At 40.7% G+C, this 20,358-nt stretch overlaps 1 protein-coding gene across 1 annotated transcript in view; it reads left to right on the top strand.

The window, feature by feature from the left end:
• NCBP1 (nuclear cap binding protein subunit 1) overlaps positions 1-20,358 on the top strand; it is a 31,884-nt gene that overhangs the window by 1,915 nt on the left and 9,611 nt on the right. The window contains exons 4-16 of the mRNA XM_042829509.1: positions 136-292; positions 2,219-2,326; positions 2,858-2,979; positions 3,485-3,554; positions 5,183-5,398; positions 6,226-6,323; positions 7,675-7,738; positions 13,837-13,947; positions 15,689-15,753; positions 16,389-16,451; positions 17,785-17,859; positions 19,465-19,568; positions 20,088-20,210. Of these exons, the coding sequence (XP_042685443.1) occupies positions 136-292; positions 2,219-2,326; positions 2,858-2,979; positions 3,485-3,554; positions 5,183-5,398; positions 6,226-6,323; positions 7,675-7,738; positions 13,837-13,947; positions 15,689-15,753; positions 16,389-16,451; positions 17,785-17,859; positions 19,465-19,568; positions 20,088-20,210 (1,376 nt within the window). The remainder of the gene's footprint in view (positions 1-135; positions 293-2,218; positions 2,327-2,857; positions 2,980-3,484; positions 3,555-5,182; positions 5,399-6,225; positions 6,324-7,674; positions 7,739-13,836; positions 13,948-15,688; positions 15,754-16,388; positions 16,452-17,784; positions 17,860-19,464; positions 19,569-20,087; positions 20,211-20,358) is intronic.

Here is a 20,358-nt window from a genome sequence, read left to right on the forward strand (position 1 = left end):
CGTCATGTTAACACTTTCTGTTACTTCCACATGAAACAAGTTTAAATTATTATAAGCAAGTTCTGAGCTGCTATGCTGTTGCCATTTGGCTTATGATGAATAAGTGCTAACACCGTGTTTCTCTTTCTGTGTCAGTGCACGTCTGTTACCAGAAAAGCTTACTGTTTACACAACACTAGTTGGGTTGCTGAATGCCAGGAACTACAACTTTGGTGGGGAATTTGTAGAAGCCATGATTCGTCAGCTTAAAGAATGTCTGAAAGTCAATATGTACAATGAAGCTGTGCATTTAGTAAGTGTCTCTTTGTGTTAGATGTTTTTCTCACCTTTTTTCTCTCCTCCCTTTTACCTTTCTTAATTCCATGAGAGCTTGGCCTTACTACATGTATTACAGTCTTCACATTTCATCAGTGTGTGGTGTTGTATAGATATACTAAGAGAAAAGATGTTACGTGTGGAGTATTTCCTTCCCAAGGGGAGAAGAATCATGTCACAGTTGCAAATCGTGTTCCAAATGTGTACTTACACAGTTGCAAATTAACTTGCAGCCAAGGGAGGTCATTCTACCCTTGCCAGCCTTTTCTGCAGCAAAATATAAAAAGTGAATGAAACCCATGCTTTACTTTGTTGTTTTGTAAACGTTGCTCTTTTGGCTCTCATGGGAGGTAAAAAAGAAAAAAAAAAGACTCAGTCTTAAAAGCAGTGCTTCGTGGCTGCTACCAGGCCTGTGTTATCTGTCTCCCAAAGAGGGGTCGGCATCAAGCAGGCAGTTGCTAGTGCTTTCTCTGAAACCACTTGCTCAGCTCTCACTGAGAGCTCTCACTTTGGAGGTCTCATAAGTGAGAAGTCCAGTTGCAAGCTACCCTGCTTCGTTTAAAGCCCATAGGTGAAAATTAAATTTCTAGTATATCAGTGCAGCTTGTCAAGAGACTGCTGTTTGGCAGTGGGACTTCTTTGGGAATAGAATTCTCATCACACCGTTGAAGGCACTGTCCTTTGTCTTCAGCTTCACCTTCGCTGGTTGTGCTCACTCACAAACAACTTGTGAGACAATGACAATTAAGAGGGTGGCAGAGGAAGGCTATTCTCAGCTCTGTCAGAGGCACATCAAAGGCTGTTCTTTGCAATTAATATTGGGAAAGTGCTCTTTGAGCACTGCACTGTGCTTAGCTCAAACTTTCTTTCCCAAGGCTTCTTCCCAGTGGTAGGTCTTCATGGAAAATATGCTTTTTTTTGGTGTATTTTGCTGTGTTGATTGTTTTTTATTTTTTTTAGACTTCTGTGTGTGTGTGTGTGAGAGAGAGAGAGAGAGAAGACACCCTTAAGAAAAACTAAGCCTTAAAAAAAAAAAAAAAAAAAAAAAAGATATTTTTTTTGTTAGAATTTAATTGTTTCTTGAGATTGCTGCAATAGCTGAGTTACATCAAAACAGGGTACAAACAAATCAAAAGATTGATGAGGGAGGAAGGAGGAAGGAAGCACTTCCAGTGTAACGTGTACCACTGCCGTACTCCAGTTATTTTCTACTTAAGTTGTCATTTATGTCAGTCTGGATTTCTTGTTAGTATGCCTCCAGATCAATGATGTATTCCTGCCAGGATGAATGTTTTCATTGCAAAGGCTGATTCCTCCTAGTCATTGTCACCCTTCTGAGACCTGACAACGCAGTCAGCTTTATCACAGGCTTTCTCTCTGTAGCTATCTGTATTTATGAACAGTTAACTATAGAAATTTATCTTGTCTGAAAGACTCTAAATGGTGTATAGATTCAACCCTGCCATTTCTGTCTCACCTCTGCACTCATGAAGAAACCGATCAATCTATCTTCATCATTTAAGAAGGCTTTTATTTTATTTTTTTTTTTTTACACTTCTGTAATTTTAGTGGTCTTTTTCCACTTGGGGGAGAGAAAATGTGGTTGTTGTTGTTCTGTGTGTTCTGTAACGTGTTTGCATGCTTTTAAATGCATCCTGGTGTTTCCTACCCTGTCATCATCAGGAGTTGTAATGTTACAATTATTACGGACTGACCTTATGGACGTTATAATGGACAAACTATTCGACTGTGCTTATGTTATTTGTTCCTTGTGCTTGCCAGGTGTACCTGTACAGTGTGCAGTATTTCTGCCTTCCTAGTACTGAATGATTACCCATATCTTTTGGTTGTAGTTATTCAAGTAATGTTTACCTTGGAAACGCATTTTTTTGGACTTTTTTAGGTTCGTTTTCTGTCTGATCTTGTGAATTGTCATGTCATAGCTGCACCTTCGATGGTGGCTATGTTTGAGAACTTTGTGAGCGTGACACAGGAGGAAGACGTACCACAAGTAAGCCAAAAATCTGCAGGCTCCCCCATGGCTGTTCTCACAGGCACCATTACTTTACCACTGCTTTTGTGCTTGGTGCAGGAAGGTTTTAGAGGCAGCAACCTAGATGGGCCGGTATCTGCATGTTCCTTGGTATGAGTGAAAGTGGCCCCTGGCATTTAGGAAATGCTTGTGCAGAAAGAAAGTGTGGGCCTCCATAGTGAGGTATTTGCACTAAATAAATCTTTACCTTAGCAACTGCATGGTGTCTGGCTTGTTCTGCCAGGTTTGTTTACACTCAAAATATGAAGATAATCTGCAGAAAGACTGTGAAAGTGATCACTTTCGAGTCTGATTGTCATAGTTCAAGTTAAAAATTGTACATTTTAACCAGTAATACATGTTTTTCTGTTCATGATTTGCCTATCCAGTCTTTAGTTGCTGATCTTTGTGTCACCACAAAACAGTAGTTTAAAGTAAAATGCAATGTTTATGTAAAATCTTCTGGAGCTTAGCTGTGTGCTTAAGTCTCAGAATATTTCTTTCCTGTAGGTGCGATGTGACTGGTACATATTTGCATTTTTGTCATCTTTACCTTGGGTTGGAAAGGAATTGTATGAGAAAAAGGATGCTGAGATGGATCGTCTCTTGTCTCAGACAGAAAGCTATCTGAAGTAAGTTGTAATATTTTTCAGAGACTTGTTCAGGATGACAATAACTTTGAGTAGTGTTCATTTAAAAAATACCAGGTCCTAGTTCTGAGTCATTTTGCTGTTGGGGGGAGGGGGAAGGGGAGGAACACTGAAAAAATGGACAGATACAGTGATCTAACTTTATAATTCTAAGAGTTTAGTTGCACTGTCTGGTGCTAGGGTATGGTGATGGTCTTGTCCAGCTTGTGCTGGGACAGCTGTAGCAGTAACTGCTGCAAATACCAAAAGGTGACCTTACTGCTGTGCAGTGAGACTAGATTTTGGCTAGGTGATTCAAGTTAACGTTGCTCTCAGGATATGATAACAGAGATTGTAATTACAATTCTTTTCTTTTTCTTTTGCACACTAGACTTCAACAACTGAAGAGATTAAGTAGTAGGGTACTCTTTTTTTTTTTTTTTTTCCCCTTACTGTGATTGTACTAAAAATGCTGTTAAGGGTTAGGTTTTCTTTTCTGTGTAAACAGACGCCGCCAGAAGATACATGTACCAATGCTACAAGTTTGGACTGCTGATAAACCACATCCACAGGAAGAAGTGAGTGATCTCTGTATGTTATTCTTTGAGAAAGTTTGAAAAACTGTTGTGATAGAAGCACAGTTCAAATAGCTGGAAAACTAAGAGCTAGCTCTGAAAGTGTTTGTGCTGTGAATTGTTCCCTGTTTGCCATTATTTCAAACAAGTTCTAGGGAAAGAGTTCTCGTCCTAAGTTGTAGCAGGTTATGGGGTGAGTAGAATTGCATTTTCTAGTTTGCCAACAAGCCCGTGAGTAGATGTTATTGAATGAAAAATGGTTGTAAGCTGTGGCAACGTTTTTGGAACTGGAAAAACAGGGCTTCATGCTACTTTTGTGAAAAGCAGAGTGTAGTTCCTCACTCCATAATGTCTTCTCTTTGCTTTGAAGTGGTTTTGCTCTCTCAGCACTAGGAAATGCCAAATAAATATACAGAAACTGAACTCAGCAGCTTCTGTGTCATCTTCCACAATTAAAGTAAAAATACTACAGGGGGAAGTTGGCATCTGTCTAGCTTGGTGTACAGCTTACCTTCTCTTGTTTTGTTTTGTTTTGTTTTGTTTTCTTTTTCCTCCTACCCCAAGTTTTTGGACAAACTTGATTGGAAATTGTGGTTAAAAAAAACCTAAGTTTCTCTTCAGGGAACTTTTTGAACAGTGATCTTTTATCCGTTTTTCATTGTTCTGGTTAAATTGGATTTAAATTAAAACCCGTTTTTAAATTTCCAGTTTTAACAACTGTCTTGTTAATGCCCATCTGAAGAAGTAGGACTTATGATTAGGACTGATTCATCATGAGTTTTCTCCCTGCTTGATATCTATTTTCTCACCTTTTTGTTAGTAAGAAAGTGATTCACAAAATGCTTTTTAGCCCTTGTGTTCTCCAGAGTACCTTGAGTGTTACTTTTCCTGTGGGGCAGTTGTTGTTAATATGTTTTTCCATTTCATAGTGTAATGCAGATGACTTCTTTATGGAGGTATTTCACCTCAAAAAGTGCAATCAGTAAGGCCTCAGACAGACTGTTGGAGTCTGTGGCCTCCCTAGTTCTTGAACCTGCTTTTAGCAGGGGCATAGAAGGCAGCTAAACAAATTGGACCTGTAGCTGTAGCACAAGTAGATGTTTGTGCCATTTCTGAGAGGGTGCTGGGGCTTGGAATTGATTTGAAAATCATAGCAAAGATATTTGATTGTTGGCACTATTGCATTTGTCTTGAATATGCAGCAGCTGGTACTTTTCAACATGGTGGTTCTCCAGAATGTCTCTTCACTTTTAGTATAGATACTAAATCTCTTTAAATATCACTCGTGAGCACTGACTGAAATGTCTGTAGTCTTGCTGACGTGTTCAAAGGATGGCTGTCATGCATGCATTTCTGGTCTGCATTTTGCTGCTTAAGAACAGCAGATATATTTTGTTAACAGAATCTTTGGTGAAATTGGAGCAGCTCTGATGTTTAGCTTTTGAATTATTTCTTGATTTAATAAGTACTAGATCCCGTAAGTAGTAATATAAGCAATTGGTTTTTGTTGTGGGTTTTTTTTTTTTTTTTTTTTATTGAATCTAAGACATACATTTTTGATTGCACCGTGAGCTGCAAGTTTTGTTATAAGATTCAGCACATCTGATGTTTTGCACTGTTTTTCCCTTCAGTATTTAGACTGCCTCTGGTCTCAGATTCAGAAGTTGAAAAAAGACCGTTGGCAAGAACGACACATTCTGAGGCCCTACCTGGCTTTTGATAGCATTCTTTGTGAAGCACTGCAACATAATCTGCCGCCATTCACTCCTCCACCTCACACTGAAGACTCAGTTTATCCTATGCCAAGGGTTATTTTTAGGATGTTTGACTACACTGATGACCCTGAGGTATGTAACCCCTGCAAGGGGGAGTGAGCTGATTTTGCAGGTAGTGTCATGGTACAATCCAGGTCAAAATGCGATGTCCTTTCTCCCAGCACACTTAGTGGTTTGAAGATGGGCAGTAATTATACTTTGGTGCTGAATAAATTCTCTTATATCTCTAGTAACAGCATTCACAGAGGCAGCATTTCTTTCTTTAGAGATTTTTGATCTTTTTATTGCAGTGTTTAAAAAGTACAGTTTACTTCTCTGTTAAAATGAGATGATGCATATTGTGGGGTAAAAGAAATGTGATTCTTTGGAGTAGGTGGAAGGTCCATCTAGCCCCCACAGACTACCTCCAGCACTGTTCTGCAGCAAATACATAGATAAAATTGTGTAGGAATGGGAAAGAATGTGTATTGCTTTCCCCTAGTGCCTTTGTAAGTCCCTTTGCTTTAAATCTACTACCTTCAGTTATTGGCCAGTGATTTTTGCAGTCAATGAGATCATGACTTTATTCTGTCCACTCTATTCTGGCCTTTTTTCTCATATCCTCACTCACTCGAGAATGTTTCCAAGCAGCAAGTTAGCAGACTGCCTCATTGCTGTACAGATCGAAGAAAGAACTGGGTGCAACATGAACTTGTGATTATTTTCTCTAATTTTGTTCCCTTCTGTAATGAATCCTTGTATTCATTTTGTTTTGAATACAGGTCTTGCGTGTGCTTTCTCGGTAGGATACAAGGCAGTTGAGATCTCACCATGTTTGTTAGTTCTGTAAATGGCTAAGAGTAGTAGCACTGCAGTAATCTTTCATGAGTCATCACCTTTTTTTTTTTTCCTTTAACTAGGGCCCTGTCATGCCTGGCAGCCATTCTGTTGAACGATTTGTAATAGAGGAGAACCTTCACTGCATCATCAAATCCCACTGGAAAGAGAGAAAGACTTGGTAGGAAGAGCTTTGCCTTATGGAGCCCAGGCACTTCTTATAAGAACATGGCATCAGTAGCATCAGGGATGTGCAGAATCCTGAACTGGTTAAACAGGAGCTTGAGATTAAACGTTTCCTAGAGCATTTGATGAACTTGATTCACTACAGTTATCTGTATTGAAACTGTTACCTAGAATACAGTGGGGCTGTAGTATTCTGATAGTGAAGAGTCCCCGTGATCCCAGGGTAGAAATGCTGCGATCCCTTGGGAAAGGAATTTGTTTATAATAAAGAATATGCTGCAAAAATTGATGCTGGTGCACCTAGCTCTTCATGTTCCCATTAAGCTAAGTGGAGAGTGTGCTCATATGATGCTTCCTAGAATTTTAGAGAAGCTGATTTGTTGAGTTGCGGTGAACCTTTAGTTAGTTCATATATAGCTGGCATTCATGAAAGTGCTTTTGCTGCCTGCTCCTTGTTGCAGTCTTATTTTTGGGGTTACGTGGGAGAGGTAACTGAGCTAGCTCTGAGCAGTCATTAAGTGCCAACAGATTTCTTTTGTTTGAATTTGGAAGCGCCAGGAACCAACCAAGCCATGTTTCTTCCTTTCTGCTTGGGCGCACTCTGATGTGCCTAGTTGATAAGCAGGGTTGTTTGCCATGGGTAATTAACTGTCTGTGTCATACTCCTCTGTGAAAGCCACCAAAGTTGGCATAGTGTAAAAATGGTCAGAACCAATGTTTAATAGTATTCCGTGAAGTTATTTGCTTGCAGTTTTCTGAGTCTCTTGAATCGGGGTTGTTGCAGGCGCTGGAATCATCTGTTATTCCTCTGACAAAGTAAAAGAGGAAAATTTAAAGTTGTAAATTTAACCTGAGGTAAAAATGAAATCAAGAAAATATCAGTTGTTTGTTGTGAAATAATGATAAACAATAATGAACTAGTTAAAAGAGAAACTGTTTGAAGATTAAGAGTTTTTTATATAATCGGTTAGCTTTACAGTGCTTCCAAGTCATTGTGAATGTTTGTTTAGCTTTGGGCTTTTTCCTCTTCATGTGCACATGCCAGAATTGCAGATGTCTCTGAATCTACTCTGCTTGATAGTATAAAATTCAAACAAAGAGGAAGAGAAAATACATTCTTACAGCTCTTGAGTTTGGGCTGTGCTCATGTGCTCTTGTGCTGATTATTTTGTGTTATGTCTAGCAAGGGGCAGTCTTTGGATGGGATTTTGATTGATGGGTGCTGATTTTTTGTGTGTGTGTGACTTCCTGCTGAGAATTAAACATTTCCTATGACTTTGTGAGTCAATCTTTACATTATGTTTGCTGCATTACACTGTGAACTAAATGTGTCTGTGCTTTTGCAGTGCTGCCCAGCTGCTGAGCTATCCAGGAAATAACAAGATACCCTTGAACTATCACATAGTAGAGGTATGCATTTTATAAGTCATCTCTTTTGTGGCTCTTTTTTTGCTAATAAGAAGTCCCAATTAGCTTGATGATAAGTTCAGTTAATGTAGTTTCATTTGGGAGTCAACCAGAGCCTCGTTGAATGCAAGCAGTGCCTTTGTTTGGCAAGTTAAGTTATATGCAATACAATTGTTAATTTTATTTTGTTTGTTGGTACTTTTAACTTGGTGGGGGGAAGGGAAGTGTTGTTGAGTTTTGTTTATTTTTCAGATTGACTTGTTGTCCTGGTCCTGAAAAGAGCTTGAAATGAAATAGTGGTTTGCTTCCTGCAGGGCACCTTTCATTGTAGACAGCGTATCAGAAAAACAGTACAGATTTTTCTCTTGCTGCCTACTTTCAGAAGTTTGTTTCCAGGATGCAGGGTTGTTTAAAACCTTGTTCATGTCATCTAAAGGCTCTACGAAGAACTGACTATAAGTAGGAATTTTGTAGTTAATTATAATGATGAATATATCTTACATAGAAGATTGATTTTCATAAGGATGGGATTGAGAATTCCTGCTGGCACCAAAATGACAAATATTCTAAGTGCTGTTGTGTTACTTGTGTTGTCCCTTTTGTAGTTTTGATTTCATAAGAGAGAAATCTTCATGCTGGCAGCAATTTTCTGCCTTAACATCAAGGTATCTTCAGTGGCCCTCTGTACCTTCAGGAACTGTGTGTGGCTGGGTGCTTTATGCTCACTTATATTTTACTGTCAGCAGCTGCAGTTCCCAAATACATAAGTTAAACATCTTGGAAAGTCGTTGATTTGAAAACTTGCAGAATGAGAATAAAAAAGGTCTGCATGGATGAAATGTCTGCACAGGAATGCAAGATTGGCGTATGAACTGTATGAATACAACTGTCAGAATTCTCTCTTTTCTGCGATTTCCAGTTCTTCTAGAATTTTAATTTTATTGCCTCTGACTGCAAATTTTCAATGAAATTCCAGAGGTTTTAAGGCTTAGCATGCGTTTTACAGACTTCTATATAGTCTGCTTGTTATTGTTCCTTTACAGGTTCTCTCTCAACATTCGGGTTAGTATTACGTTGCTTTCAACAACAGTTCAGCAGAATTTTCTCTTGACTTCTGTAATACAGCACAGAACAGTAGAAATAATGTGTCTAATGAATACATGAAATTGTTATCTGAGATTCAGAAATCAGCACAGACAGAAGCCAATGTATGCTGCTCAGTACCTTCCCAAAATGGGCTTATTTTGGAGGGCCATGATGCTCCATGTTGCAGTCTGTCATGTCAAGCATGGAATGCTCCGTGCACAAAACTCTGAAACGTGTCACCTTTATCTCAGCAGTTTCTTATTCATGCTTATGTGGGTAATACTGGTGGCTGTGAGCAGAGCCACAGCATCACTAGGCTGTTGAACTAGTAGGACCTGTTGCACTTGTAAAGCTTTTGGTATACAACTTGGGCTTGACAAAGCTTATACGTTCAGATTGTCAGTCTTGACCTTTCTTGTCGCTCACTTGTTTCCACAAAATATGGTATGACATGAAATGCTTTGCATGAATAATTGGTCATGAGCATGTAATGAATATCAGAACTACCATCTTAATCAGTATCTCAAGTAGATAATGACTGATCATCAATTGTTGCTATTTCCTGTCTTGACAGCAGAAGCAATTCTGTACCTAACGTGTTCCCCAGTGCTTTTGTACCATATGTGTCTTAACAGTGTAATTGAATCACAGAATGGCTTGGGTTGGAAGGGACCTTAAAACGAACCAAGTTTCAACCTCCCTGCTGTGGAGGGATTGCACCCACCTCCTCAGGCTGCCCATGGACCCTTTCTTGCTGGCCTTGAGCACCTCCAGAGATGGGGCAACCACAGCTCCTCTGGGCAGCTGTGCCAGGGCCTCACCGCCTTCTGAGAAACAATTGCCTCATAATTGTATTTGAACTAAATTTCCTGCTTTAGTTTGAAACTGTTCTTCTTGTTCTATCGCTATCAGACCATGCAAAAGTTCTGTTTCCCTCCTGTTAATAAGCTTGCTTTAAGTACTGGAAGGCTGCATAGAGGCCTCCTTGAAGCCTTCTCTTTCCCAGGCTGACCAAGCCCACCTCCTTAGCCTTTCTTTACAAGAGAGTTGCTCTACCCATCTGATCTTCTTGAGCATAGAGGGACAATGCCTTCCCTCATCCTGCTGGCCACCCACCCTGTTTTGATGCAGCCCAGGATACAGTTGGCCTTCTGGTCTGCAAGGACATGCTGCTGCCTATGTCCAGCTTTTTGTCCACCCAAACCCTCACGTCCTTCTCTGCAAGGCTGCTCTTGATAAGTTCCTCTCCCAGTCTGTATGCATATCTGGAATTGCCCTGGTCTGGGTGCAACACCTTGCTTTTGGCCTTGTTGAATCTCATTAGGTTCACATGCACACACTTCTCAGCACTGTAAGGTCTCTCTGGATGGCATCCCTTCCTTCTGCTGCATCACCTGCACAACACAGCATAGTTCCATCTGTAAATTTGCTGAGAGTGCACCCAATCCCACTTCCTAGGTCACTGATCAAGATGTTGGAAAACACTAGAAGTAGGATGGACCCCTGGGGGACACCAGTCACCAGCCTCTACCTGGATGTAGACCTGCTGAACACAACCCTCTGGCTGCAAGCATCCAGTCAATTCTTTAACCACCCTTAAAATCTGTATCTCTGATTTAGAGATAAGGATGTGGTGTGCTGTGTGTTGAGGAGGTTCAGGTTGCTTATTAAGAAAAATCTTTCCTCAGAAAGGATGGTGAAGCATTGGAACAAACTACCCAGAAGGTGTTGGGTCACCATCCTTGGAGGTTTTTGAGAAACATGTAGATGCAGCATTGAGGGCTGTCATTTAGTAGGCATTGTGGTGATTGATTGACGGTTGGAATTGAGATTTCAGAAGTCTTCTCCAATCTTAATTATTCTATGGACATGCCAAAGGCCTTGCAGAAGTTTAGGTAGATGACATCAGACATCACTTGCCTTTTGTTTGTCCACTGATGCTATCACTCCATCATAGAAGGTTGCCAGATTGGTCAGGCACAGTCAGCCTTGGTGAAGCTGTGTTTGCTGTCTCAGATCATCTCCTTCTTCTTTCAAGCATCTTAATATAGTCTCCAGGAGGATCTGTTCTTTGATCTTACCAGGCATGAAGGTGCGGCTTAATGGCCTGTAGTTTCCCAGGTCTTCTCTTCTGCCTTTCTTAAAAATAAGAGTGATGTTTCCTTCAATACCAGGGACTTCACCTGACAGCCATGACTTTTCAAATCTGAGGAAGAGTGGCGTGGCAGCACATCAGCCAGTTCCTTTAGGACTCTAGATGGATGTTGTTTAGCCCCGTAGACTTGTACAGGTTTCAGTCTCATGCAATGGTTTCAGACTTGCTCTCTGCTTTCATTGGGAGTGATTTTATTCCCTCAACCCCATCTAGAGGTTCAGGAACTTAGCAGATGTGGGAATCGTGACTGCCATCTGAAGTCTGAGACAAAAAACTTGAGTGCTGCAGCCTTCTCTGTGTCTGTTGTTGCCAGTTCTCCTATCTCATTTATCAGTAAGTACATGCTTCTTGGCCAGCCTCTTCCGACCAACATGCCTGTAGAATCCTTTAATGTTATTTTTCACCTCACTCAACAAGGGATCTGTGCCTTCTGTGCCTTCTGTGCCCTGGCACTGCTGATCCTATCTCTGCATGTCTAGATGGCATCCTTGTATTCTTCATAGACCATACATCCCTGCTTCCACTGCCTTTGTATTTCCTCCTTATTCCTCACTTTGACCCGCAGGTTCTTGTTGAGCCATGCCAATTTCCTGCCTTCTCTATTTGATTTCTTATGCTGAGGATGGAGAGTTCTTGTGCTCTCAGAAGGGTGTCTTTAAAGAGTTGCCACCTCTGTTGTATTCCTTTGTCCATAACAACAGCTTTCTGGGGATCCCACCCAATAATTCTCTCAAGCAGATGAAATGTCACTCTCCTGAATGTCAGGGTCCATCTTCCTTAAAATTACAAACTAGGACATGGTTGCTACAGCCCACACTGTGTCCAGACTTAACCTGCTTAATGATTTCAGCTGCATCAGTGAGCACCAGGTCCGGTAATGCTTCACCCCCTGTTGGTCCGTCTAGTATCTGGACAAGCAAGTTGTCCTCAGTGCACTGCAGGAGTCTCCTGGCTTGCTTACAGCCCACCATGTTGCTTTCCCAGCAGACATCCAGGTGGTTGAAATGCCCTATCAGAATGAAATCCTGTGATCAGGATGCTTCTTGCAGACAAAGCAAGAAGACCTCATCATTGGCTCCTTGATCAGGGTGCCTGACCACCAGATGTCCCTTATTGGTATGGTCCCCAGAAGCACTCAGCCTCGTCGTGGCTGTTTTTCAGAGTCAGCTCTTCACAGTCTGTCCATTTCTTGACATACAGTGCAGCTCCTTCCCCTCTCCTTCCTTGTCTGTCTTCTAAAAACTTTGCAGCCCTCAGCTGAAGTGTTTCTAGTTATGTGACTTGTCTCACTACATTTCTGTGCTAGCAGTTAAGTCAGCTTTCTAATTGCACCATGGCATCATCTCCTCCTGTTTATTTCCCATGCTGCATGCATTGGTGTAGAGGCACTTCAAGCAGGCTATTGGCCACGTTACCTTGTTAGAGTACTGAGACAAATCTGAGGTTTTCCTTTGCTGCTTCCTAAAATGACAGTGTTTCTCTGTTAGTTAGAAGTACAAACCTTTCCCCCATAAATTCTTATTTAAAGTTCTGTTAGCCCAGCCTATTTAAACTGTTGCCCCATCCTAGCAGTTGCATCCCATCCAATGTCAGCCTGCCCAATCTCTTGAAGGTGTGTCCAGAACCATAGAACCAGTAACCCTGAGCATGATACCATTCATGCAGCCAGTCACTGAAGGGGTCCTTTCGCTGCATCCTGCACAAGTCCCAGTCTCCAGGCAGGAAGAACAAGGGGAACAGTACCTGTGTTCCTGATATCCTGTGTATTCCTGATATTCCTATATCCCAAGGGAGGATCTCGTAATTTTTTGTCATTTCCTTGTGGCTTCCTCATGTAACCTGTCTTGAAAGAGCAGCAGTGGATAGCAGTCCTCCATCTTTATCAGACCCAGAAGCTTTTTCCATGGAAAAGTTCTTCAGCTCCTTATAGTCTTGTTGTGATTCCAAGTCCATCCTCAGACTGTAGCATTTTCTTGTCAGTGTGTTTTCACGTGCTGTTTGTGAAACCTATAAATGGACAATGATTTCTTGAACTAGTAAGAGCGTTATCTACTGCTTACTCTTTGAAGCTTTAATTCCTCTGTGTTTGTTCTGAAGTTTAAAGTTGTCAGTGAGGAAAATTACCAACTGAAATGAATCAAAGGTTCATGATTTTGAACTTGATTGAAATCCAGTTGAGAATGGCATGCACACTAACCAGAAACTCAAACATGAGTGTTGCACAGTGGTGAATTCTTCATAGCCCTTAAGGATTGACACACTCCTATGAGCACACTTGAAAATAAAATATGAATGCTGTCTGCAGGATTGTTTTTAGTTTTCTTAAAGGGATCCTCAGCCAAGGGGGTACAGGGCATATATTTCTATCAGGTGGAGTGGTGGTTATTATTTTCTGTTGCAGCTTGTGGCTATATTCATTTATTATTTTGTGTAAGAGAAAAGAGAATAGTGTGGAAAAGTACAGTCTAATTTTGATGTAAATCATCTTTCACATTATATGCTTAAGCTTCACTTAGTGTATCTAATGTTTACTATTTGATAGAATCAGATCACTTCAGCTTTGTTTTGCCAACATCATTTGGTAACACTGCATTAGGGCAAAATACAGCTGAGTACACTTTCTGAGATGTATCATGTTTAATGCTGGGGCTGTGTTGTGTTAGTAGAGAACGGTGAAGGTGGTTTTAGAATGTTTTAATATGGTGTAGAGTTACCACTGTCTTTGTAAACTTTACCTTTTTCTCCTAGAACTTGAGCGTGACAGAATAATATTAGCCTATTCGGGTATGTGCTTGTTTAAGGCTGATGTTGCAGTTCTGAAGCTGACTGTGCTCTGATTCTATGCCTTCCTTTCCTACAGGTAATTTTTGCAGAGTTGTTTCAGCTTCCTTCTCCGCCACACATCGAGGTCATGTACACAACTCTGCTGATTGAGCTGTGCAAACTTCAGCCTGGTTCTTTACCACAAGTTGTATCCTTTCTTTGCTTCTGGAGAGCATTTTTAAAATGGAGCCTTTATATCACTTCTTCTGTAGGTGAAGAAATAGCAATAAATATTGTCAGTAATCTATTTTACAGCTGCCACATGAAGCTTTGCTTGTAACACTTGCATGAAAGAAAAGCAGAGCCCATGTAGCATGGGTGTAGTCTGGCTGACTGAGCAAGACTCCTCAGATTTATGAACACTGCCCTGGTACTTCCTTTCGCCTTCCAAAGAATTGCTGTTAAAGTATCCTGTTAGGACTGGGTAATGTGTGGCTCCATTGCATATTGAAGGCTGAGAAGGAAAGGAAGGGACAGACTTAATCTATGCTTTTAGGAACTGTGTGAGCATTGCAGATGATTTTAAATGAACCTGCTCAAGTTCCCATTCAAAGGCTCTCAGTGGAAGCATTCAGAATGTCGGTAATAGACTGTCAGCTCAAATAAGAGTAGTTACATGCTGAGAAAGGCGACGTGACCCTAGCTCATTCTGTCTGCTAAATTGCTCCTATTCTATTGCAGTCTCGGATCGGGCTAGTTCATCATTTCACAACAAGCTACAGATTCTTGAGAAAACAGATGCTTATCCAGCGGTAACTTCATTCAATTTTTTATTATATATCATGGTATCACTACACAATCATAAAATTGTAGGGGTTGGAAGGGACCTCTGGAGATCATCTAGTCCAACCTCACTCTAAAGCATGTTTCCTACAGTAGTTTGCAAAGGAAAGCATCCAGGCAGGTTTTGAATGTCTCCAAAGGAGAATCTCCAGTCTCCTGGTCAGCCTGTTCCACAGTAAAGTTGGTTTTCCTCATATAGAACTACACTTGTGTTCCAGTTTGGGCCATTGCCCATTGTCATGTGAGTGGGCACTGCTGAAAAAAGCCTGGCCCCATCTACTCAACACCCATCCTTCAGATAGTTACAAGCACTGATAAGATCCCTTCAGACTTCACTCGTCCAAGCTGAACAGTCCCATGTCTCAGCCTTTCCTCACACAGGCAATGCTCTGTGACACCAGTCATCCTCCACAGCACTCTCTCTAGAAGATTTCTTTCTTCTTTTAACTGGAGAGCCCAGAACTGCATGCAGTATTCCAGATGCGACCTCACCAGGGCAGGAAAGGATCACCTCCCTCAAGAGTGATAACCACAGTCCTTGTAATGCACCCCTGGGTACCATTGGCCTTCTTGGCCACAAGGGCATATTGTTTGAAAATCATGTAAATGCCAGTGATAAGAGCTTGAATTGTTGCTGGAATTGTGGGGATCTCTGTGTAGAAGGCTTTTAATGTTAATAGGGATGCTGTAAAAACAACAAAACCTTTGTTGGGCAAAGCCAGCGTAGACAGTTTCCTGAGTTTTCAGTGATGATCAAAGGTTGTTTGTATGCGAGTATCAGGAGCAGCTTGTTAAGGTACAAGGAAGGGTTACAGAAGTACTTGGTTGTTATCTGTGCCTGCGCAGTTCCCTTGCATGAAGAGAATTCTAAGTTTCTCTAGGAGCCAGCAGTGTCTCACATCAGTGGAAGAAAAACAGTGTTAGAATGGAAAAAAGACTTTTGGCTTCTTGTCTTCCTTTTCTTCCTCAATGGATTTAGTGTGATTTACCTGCTTCTGGAATAGTCTGAGGGAGCTATCGTTTCTTTTCCATTCTATTCCAAAACTGAATGGAATTGCATTTGATTTATCTAGTGCTTTTCTGTTAACCTTAACAAAAAACTTCAGCTTGCACAAGCCACAGAAATGCTCTACATGCGTTTGGATACAATGAATACAACCTGTGTAGACAGGTAAATGTGTTTTTGAGGGATGGAAAATATTCTTCATTTTTCCTATGCATTGGGCACTAAGGAATCTGTGGAAAGAATAATCCAGAATTATTTTTATAAATTCATAGTGCTCTTCGAAACAATTTTGGAGGGCTCTTGATTTGATTAATCTAAATAGAAGTTTGGGGGCTTGTGCCTTTTCTTCCTAAAACACTCCACTGGAGTGCTGATGAGAACTTACACGCATCCCAGCCTGGTGTAAGTTGCACAGTATTCTTCTGTCTTGTACTGTGCGTGCTTCTTAGTGGTCTGGGAAGTGAAGCTGTGGTACATGCACCGTCCAGAGGTGGAGGAGAGTGGTGGCTTGATTGCAGGAGAGCTATTAATTACTCATCAAAAATGTAAAGCTGTGTATTCACAGTAAGTTTGTTTTAATTGTTAACTTAGCATGTCATCTGTATGGAACAACAGAACATGACAGGCTCTCTATTTGTCCAAAATATCTAGTTTCTGATTTTCTGAACCTCGTCTTTTGACCTAAATGTAATGCTGTACTGCCATTGACATATAGAATATACTTACAAGAAAATCTCAAAGGAAAGTTTTTCTGCCGTTTCAATATTTAATAGAGCTTCTTTTTTCTTCGTATGATGAAGATTCATTAACTGGTTTTCTCACCACTTGAGTAACTTCCAGTTCCGTTGGAGCTGGGAAGATTGGTAAGTTTCTCACATTTTAATATGCAACTCGTATTGCAGAAACCATAAACTTCCAGACTTAGCCAGAAAGTGTCGCAGTATACTGGCTGTACTAACTGCTTTCCTCTAACTTTTCAGAGATTTTTTTTTTTAATCTGCTCATCACCATTTAGAGGTAGATAGTCCTGATAATCCTTTTAGTCTCTGTGTTGTCCCTGACTAATTTTGTGATAAATATCAAGCTAGTGTGAGTGTTCCCTAAAGAGAAGTAGAAACACAATTTCTTTGTTTTGTCTCGTATTCTTGGTCAGTTATTGAACGGCTCCCTAACTTTAATGATTTGCCCTTGTGCTCTATGTGTCTGTATCCTGTGACATCACTCATTCTGTGATGTCACGCTCTGTGCTACCCTAAACCTTCGATTTTCATCTTCATCTGTGAGATCGTTGAACCAATTTTCCTCCTGCAAAATCTTAGTACCTGACTTTCCAGCAGAGCTGGCCCCGCTGTCCATTCTTATGCTAAATCTCCAACTCGCATTCCTGGCAGGAGCTCAGTGGTCTCCAACAATGCCTAACCACAGGCTTCCGTGGGATTTGTATTCCAGGCACTGTGCTGGCTGCCTGCTGCCTTTCTCATATACTGTATACTGTTGCTCCCTCTCCCACTAAAGCTGGAGTTACATCTTTAATACAGTCCCAACTTCTGTAGGCTGCTACCATATATGCTCTCCATGGCTGATCTGCCCAGCTGTCATGGAGGAATGTTCAGTAAGGTATTGTGGCATTACTGAAGTTTGGTGTATTATCCTCACAGAGCTGTATGTTTCTGTTTAGTCTAAGTAGAATGTTGCCTGACCCACTGGAGGTCTTTGTAGAACCAGTTTTTTCCTTGCATGGATGCTCCTTGATGGGAATGATTGTGTGCTTTTTCTCACAAGCTGCTGTTTTTCACAAATCTTGTAACTATTTGAGATACTTCATAGCACTCTTGAAATGCATTTGAAATCAGCCAGAAACTCAAATTCCTGTGAGGAAGAAATAGACTATAAAATCACACAATGCTTTTTTTGTAGGGAGAAGGAAGGCAGAACAACCATAAGCACAAGTTAATGTAATCTGTTGTGGAAAGGAGAGCTACTTAAATACATCACATAAAGATGACTTTTCAAGATTACTGTTAGCAAGGATATAGTGATGAGCTGTCTCACTGTCTTAAGAATGTGTGTGCTGTAAAAGAGCGTCAGGCAGTGCAGCTGTGCTTAGACCATGATTGTTTTGTATGTATCACACCAAGCCAGAAAGAGACTAAATGACAAATTCTTTCCAACACCATCACCTCTGTTCTCTGATAGGTCAGATTGTCTTACTCAGGACCTTGAAAAGCCCAAACCCAAGTTTGTGAGAGAGGTGTTGGAAAAATGCATGCGGTAAGTGAAATCTGTAGATGGCTGTGCTCTCGGAAGAATGATCTTTGTTTCTGGTTGCTTCCACACTCCTTGCAATTTCTGTCTTACATGTCCTTGTAATTCCATTCTGAGTAAGAGACAAGTCCGTAGTTGGTATGATTTCATTCTGATTTACTTGTTGTAGAGCACTACTTCTAGCAGACGAGGAGAAACAGGTGAAGCACACAGTGATGAACTATCTGCTCTAATTATGCTTACATCTGTTTACATAGGGACATTCTTCGCCACGGGCATGGTGAGAAGTAGGGATCAGCCAGTAGTCCTGAGAAATATTTAGATTTCAAAGAAACGAGCAGAGCGTATCATTAGTTACTCTGAGAACTAAGAGTGGAATTTTAGTTCTTGTGAGTCTCTTTGATGTCAGTAGTCCTTTTTTTTTATAAAAAACATATACTGAAGTAATCCAAAAGTACTGTCTCCTGCTTTTATTATGTTGCCTACGATGTCAGAGGCAGACGGTGGTGGTATGGCAGTGGGGGTTGAACGTTCCTGTCAGCACTGCATTCCATGTTGTGGCCATGCAACAGATGGCAGTAGAGGGGCAGCCTGGCAAAATGGCGTCTGATAAGGAAGTGCGCATGGAGCAAAGCGTGGCATTGAATTCCTTTGTGGGAAAAAGTGGCACCCACTGTTGCTGAGGCTTGCTGAACGTCCGTGGACACGACAGTGGATATAAGCACAGAGGGGGCGGGTGGTGCATTTCAGCAGTGGTGGCAGCAGTAGAGATCACCTCCACTGGTTTGGTTTTAACAAGCGTGGCATTGCGGGCTCTTGTCCATCGCCAGTGAAAATGCAGAGCTCATGAGGTGACTATGCTGAAAAATTGTTTTTTGTAGGTGAGAATTTGCTCTGTCAAATAGCATTATTGTGCTTTTTGTATCTATTTCTATAAGAAACTACTAGGAGGCATTACTTTTCAGAGCAACCTACCTATTATTTAAAAACACAAAAAACCCTTGAACAAAAATCCCACAGAAGCCAACAAGAATACACTATGGGAATTCTTGAAATAGAGGGATAGGAAGTTCAGTAAAATGTTCAAAATCCCTGTGTCGTTCAGAATCTTAGATCATTCTGTTTTGGAGTGAATTCAGTACAGACAAGTGTGATAGTAACATGCTGCAAAACTAATTCAAGTTTTCTGTTGTGTTTTTCCATTTCACCAAATTAATCCTTTATAGGAGTGATGGAAGCTGGGGAGTAAAATTGAAAGATATGCAGACATGAAGGCATTTAGTATTTTTTTTTCTCCTTTGACTGGGGCTTAGTAGTTGACTGGACTCTTGCTATTTTTGTGGATGGCTTCATAAGCTTTTGCATGAGACATCTACCAGGCAGTCTCTTAATCTTTTCAAAAGCTGAATGGTGTGAGGATGAAGTCCCACTATCAAGATATTCAAGTAGCAAGCATCCATTAACAAGTTACTTAGATCTTACTCGTGAGCACTTTATTCAGTGCAACTGTATTTTCTTAACATGTGAAACTTAAATAGCAGGAAGCCATTGTAAAGGAATGACTTCAGAATTAATCCATTTCAATTCTACTGCTCTTAAACCTATTTGCAGGCTCTCCTATCATCAGCGGATAATCGATATTGTTCCTGCAAGCTTTTCTGTCCTCAGTCCTGCAAATCCAGTGTGTATCTACAAGTATGGAGATGAAAGCAATAGTAAGTATTAAAGTTCATGAAGAGTCAAGTCAAAGTGCTTCAGAGCAAGGGAGCATGCCAGTATTTTGAATATGGTAGAACAGTAAAACATTCCACTGGTAATGGAGCACACAGAGACAGCAGAAGACATGAAGATTGAGGGGGGGGAAAAGTAACTTCATACAACCAGTAATAAAAGGAGTAATGGACAGTCCTATATGTGAAGGTTTCTTCATCCAAGATAAAATACGGGAAAAAAAGAAAGTATTGTATTTTAGGAAGTTGAGGGACGTTATGTGGAGCTTTAAGATAGAAGGGTGATTTCTCGGCCTCAGCTCTGAAGATTCTACCAAAAGTTTTGAATTTGACATGAGGACAAGGAAACCTACTGAGCAGTTGTAGTAGAATAATGGACCGTGATGTTGGAACAACTAGTTATGTGCACTGGGAAGTGTACTTGCTTCTGTGATAGGCAAGCTTACATCAAAAGACATTCAGTTCCTTAATTTTTATTTTTTTTTTCGCTTTGCTGTTGTTTAGGGTCTCTTCCTGGATATACTGTGGCACTCTGTTTAACAATTGCAATTAAAAACAAGGCCAGTAATGATGAAATCTTCAGCATTTTAAAAGATGTGCCTAATCCAAATCAGGATGATGACGATGGTAAGGTATCTTCTGCTAGGTTTTGCAAGGCACTATTTACTGTATACACTTTAGAGCTATGTGTGTGCTGGTTAGCCAAATGTTGTGCTCTTCCTTCAAATAGTTGATTTGAAAATATTAGCAAGCGAAAAGATGCACAACTGTTGGG

This window comes from Centrocercus urophasianus, unplaced genomic scaffold (assembly GCF_019232065.1).
Source record: "Centrocercus urophasianus isolate 14NV4802_14NV808 unplaced genomic scaffold, USGS_Curo_1.0 seq_31, whole genome shotgun sequence".
NCBI lineage: Eukaryota > Metazoa > Chordata > Aves > Galliformes > Phasianidae > Centrocercus > Centrocercus urophasianus.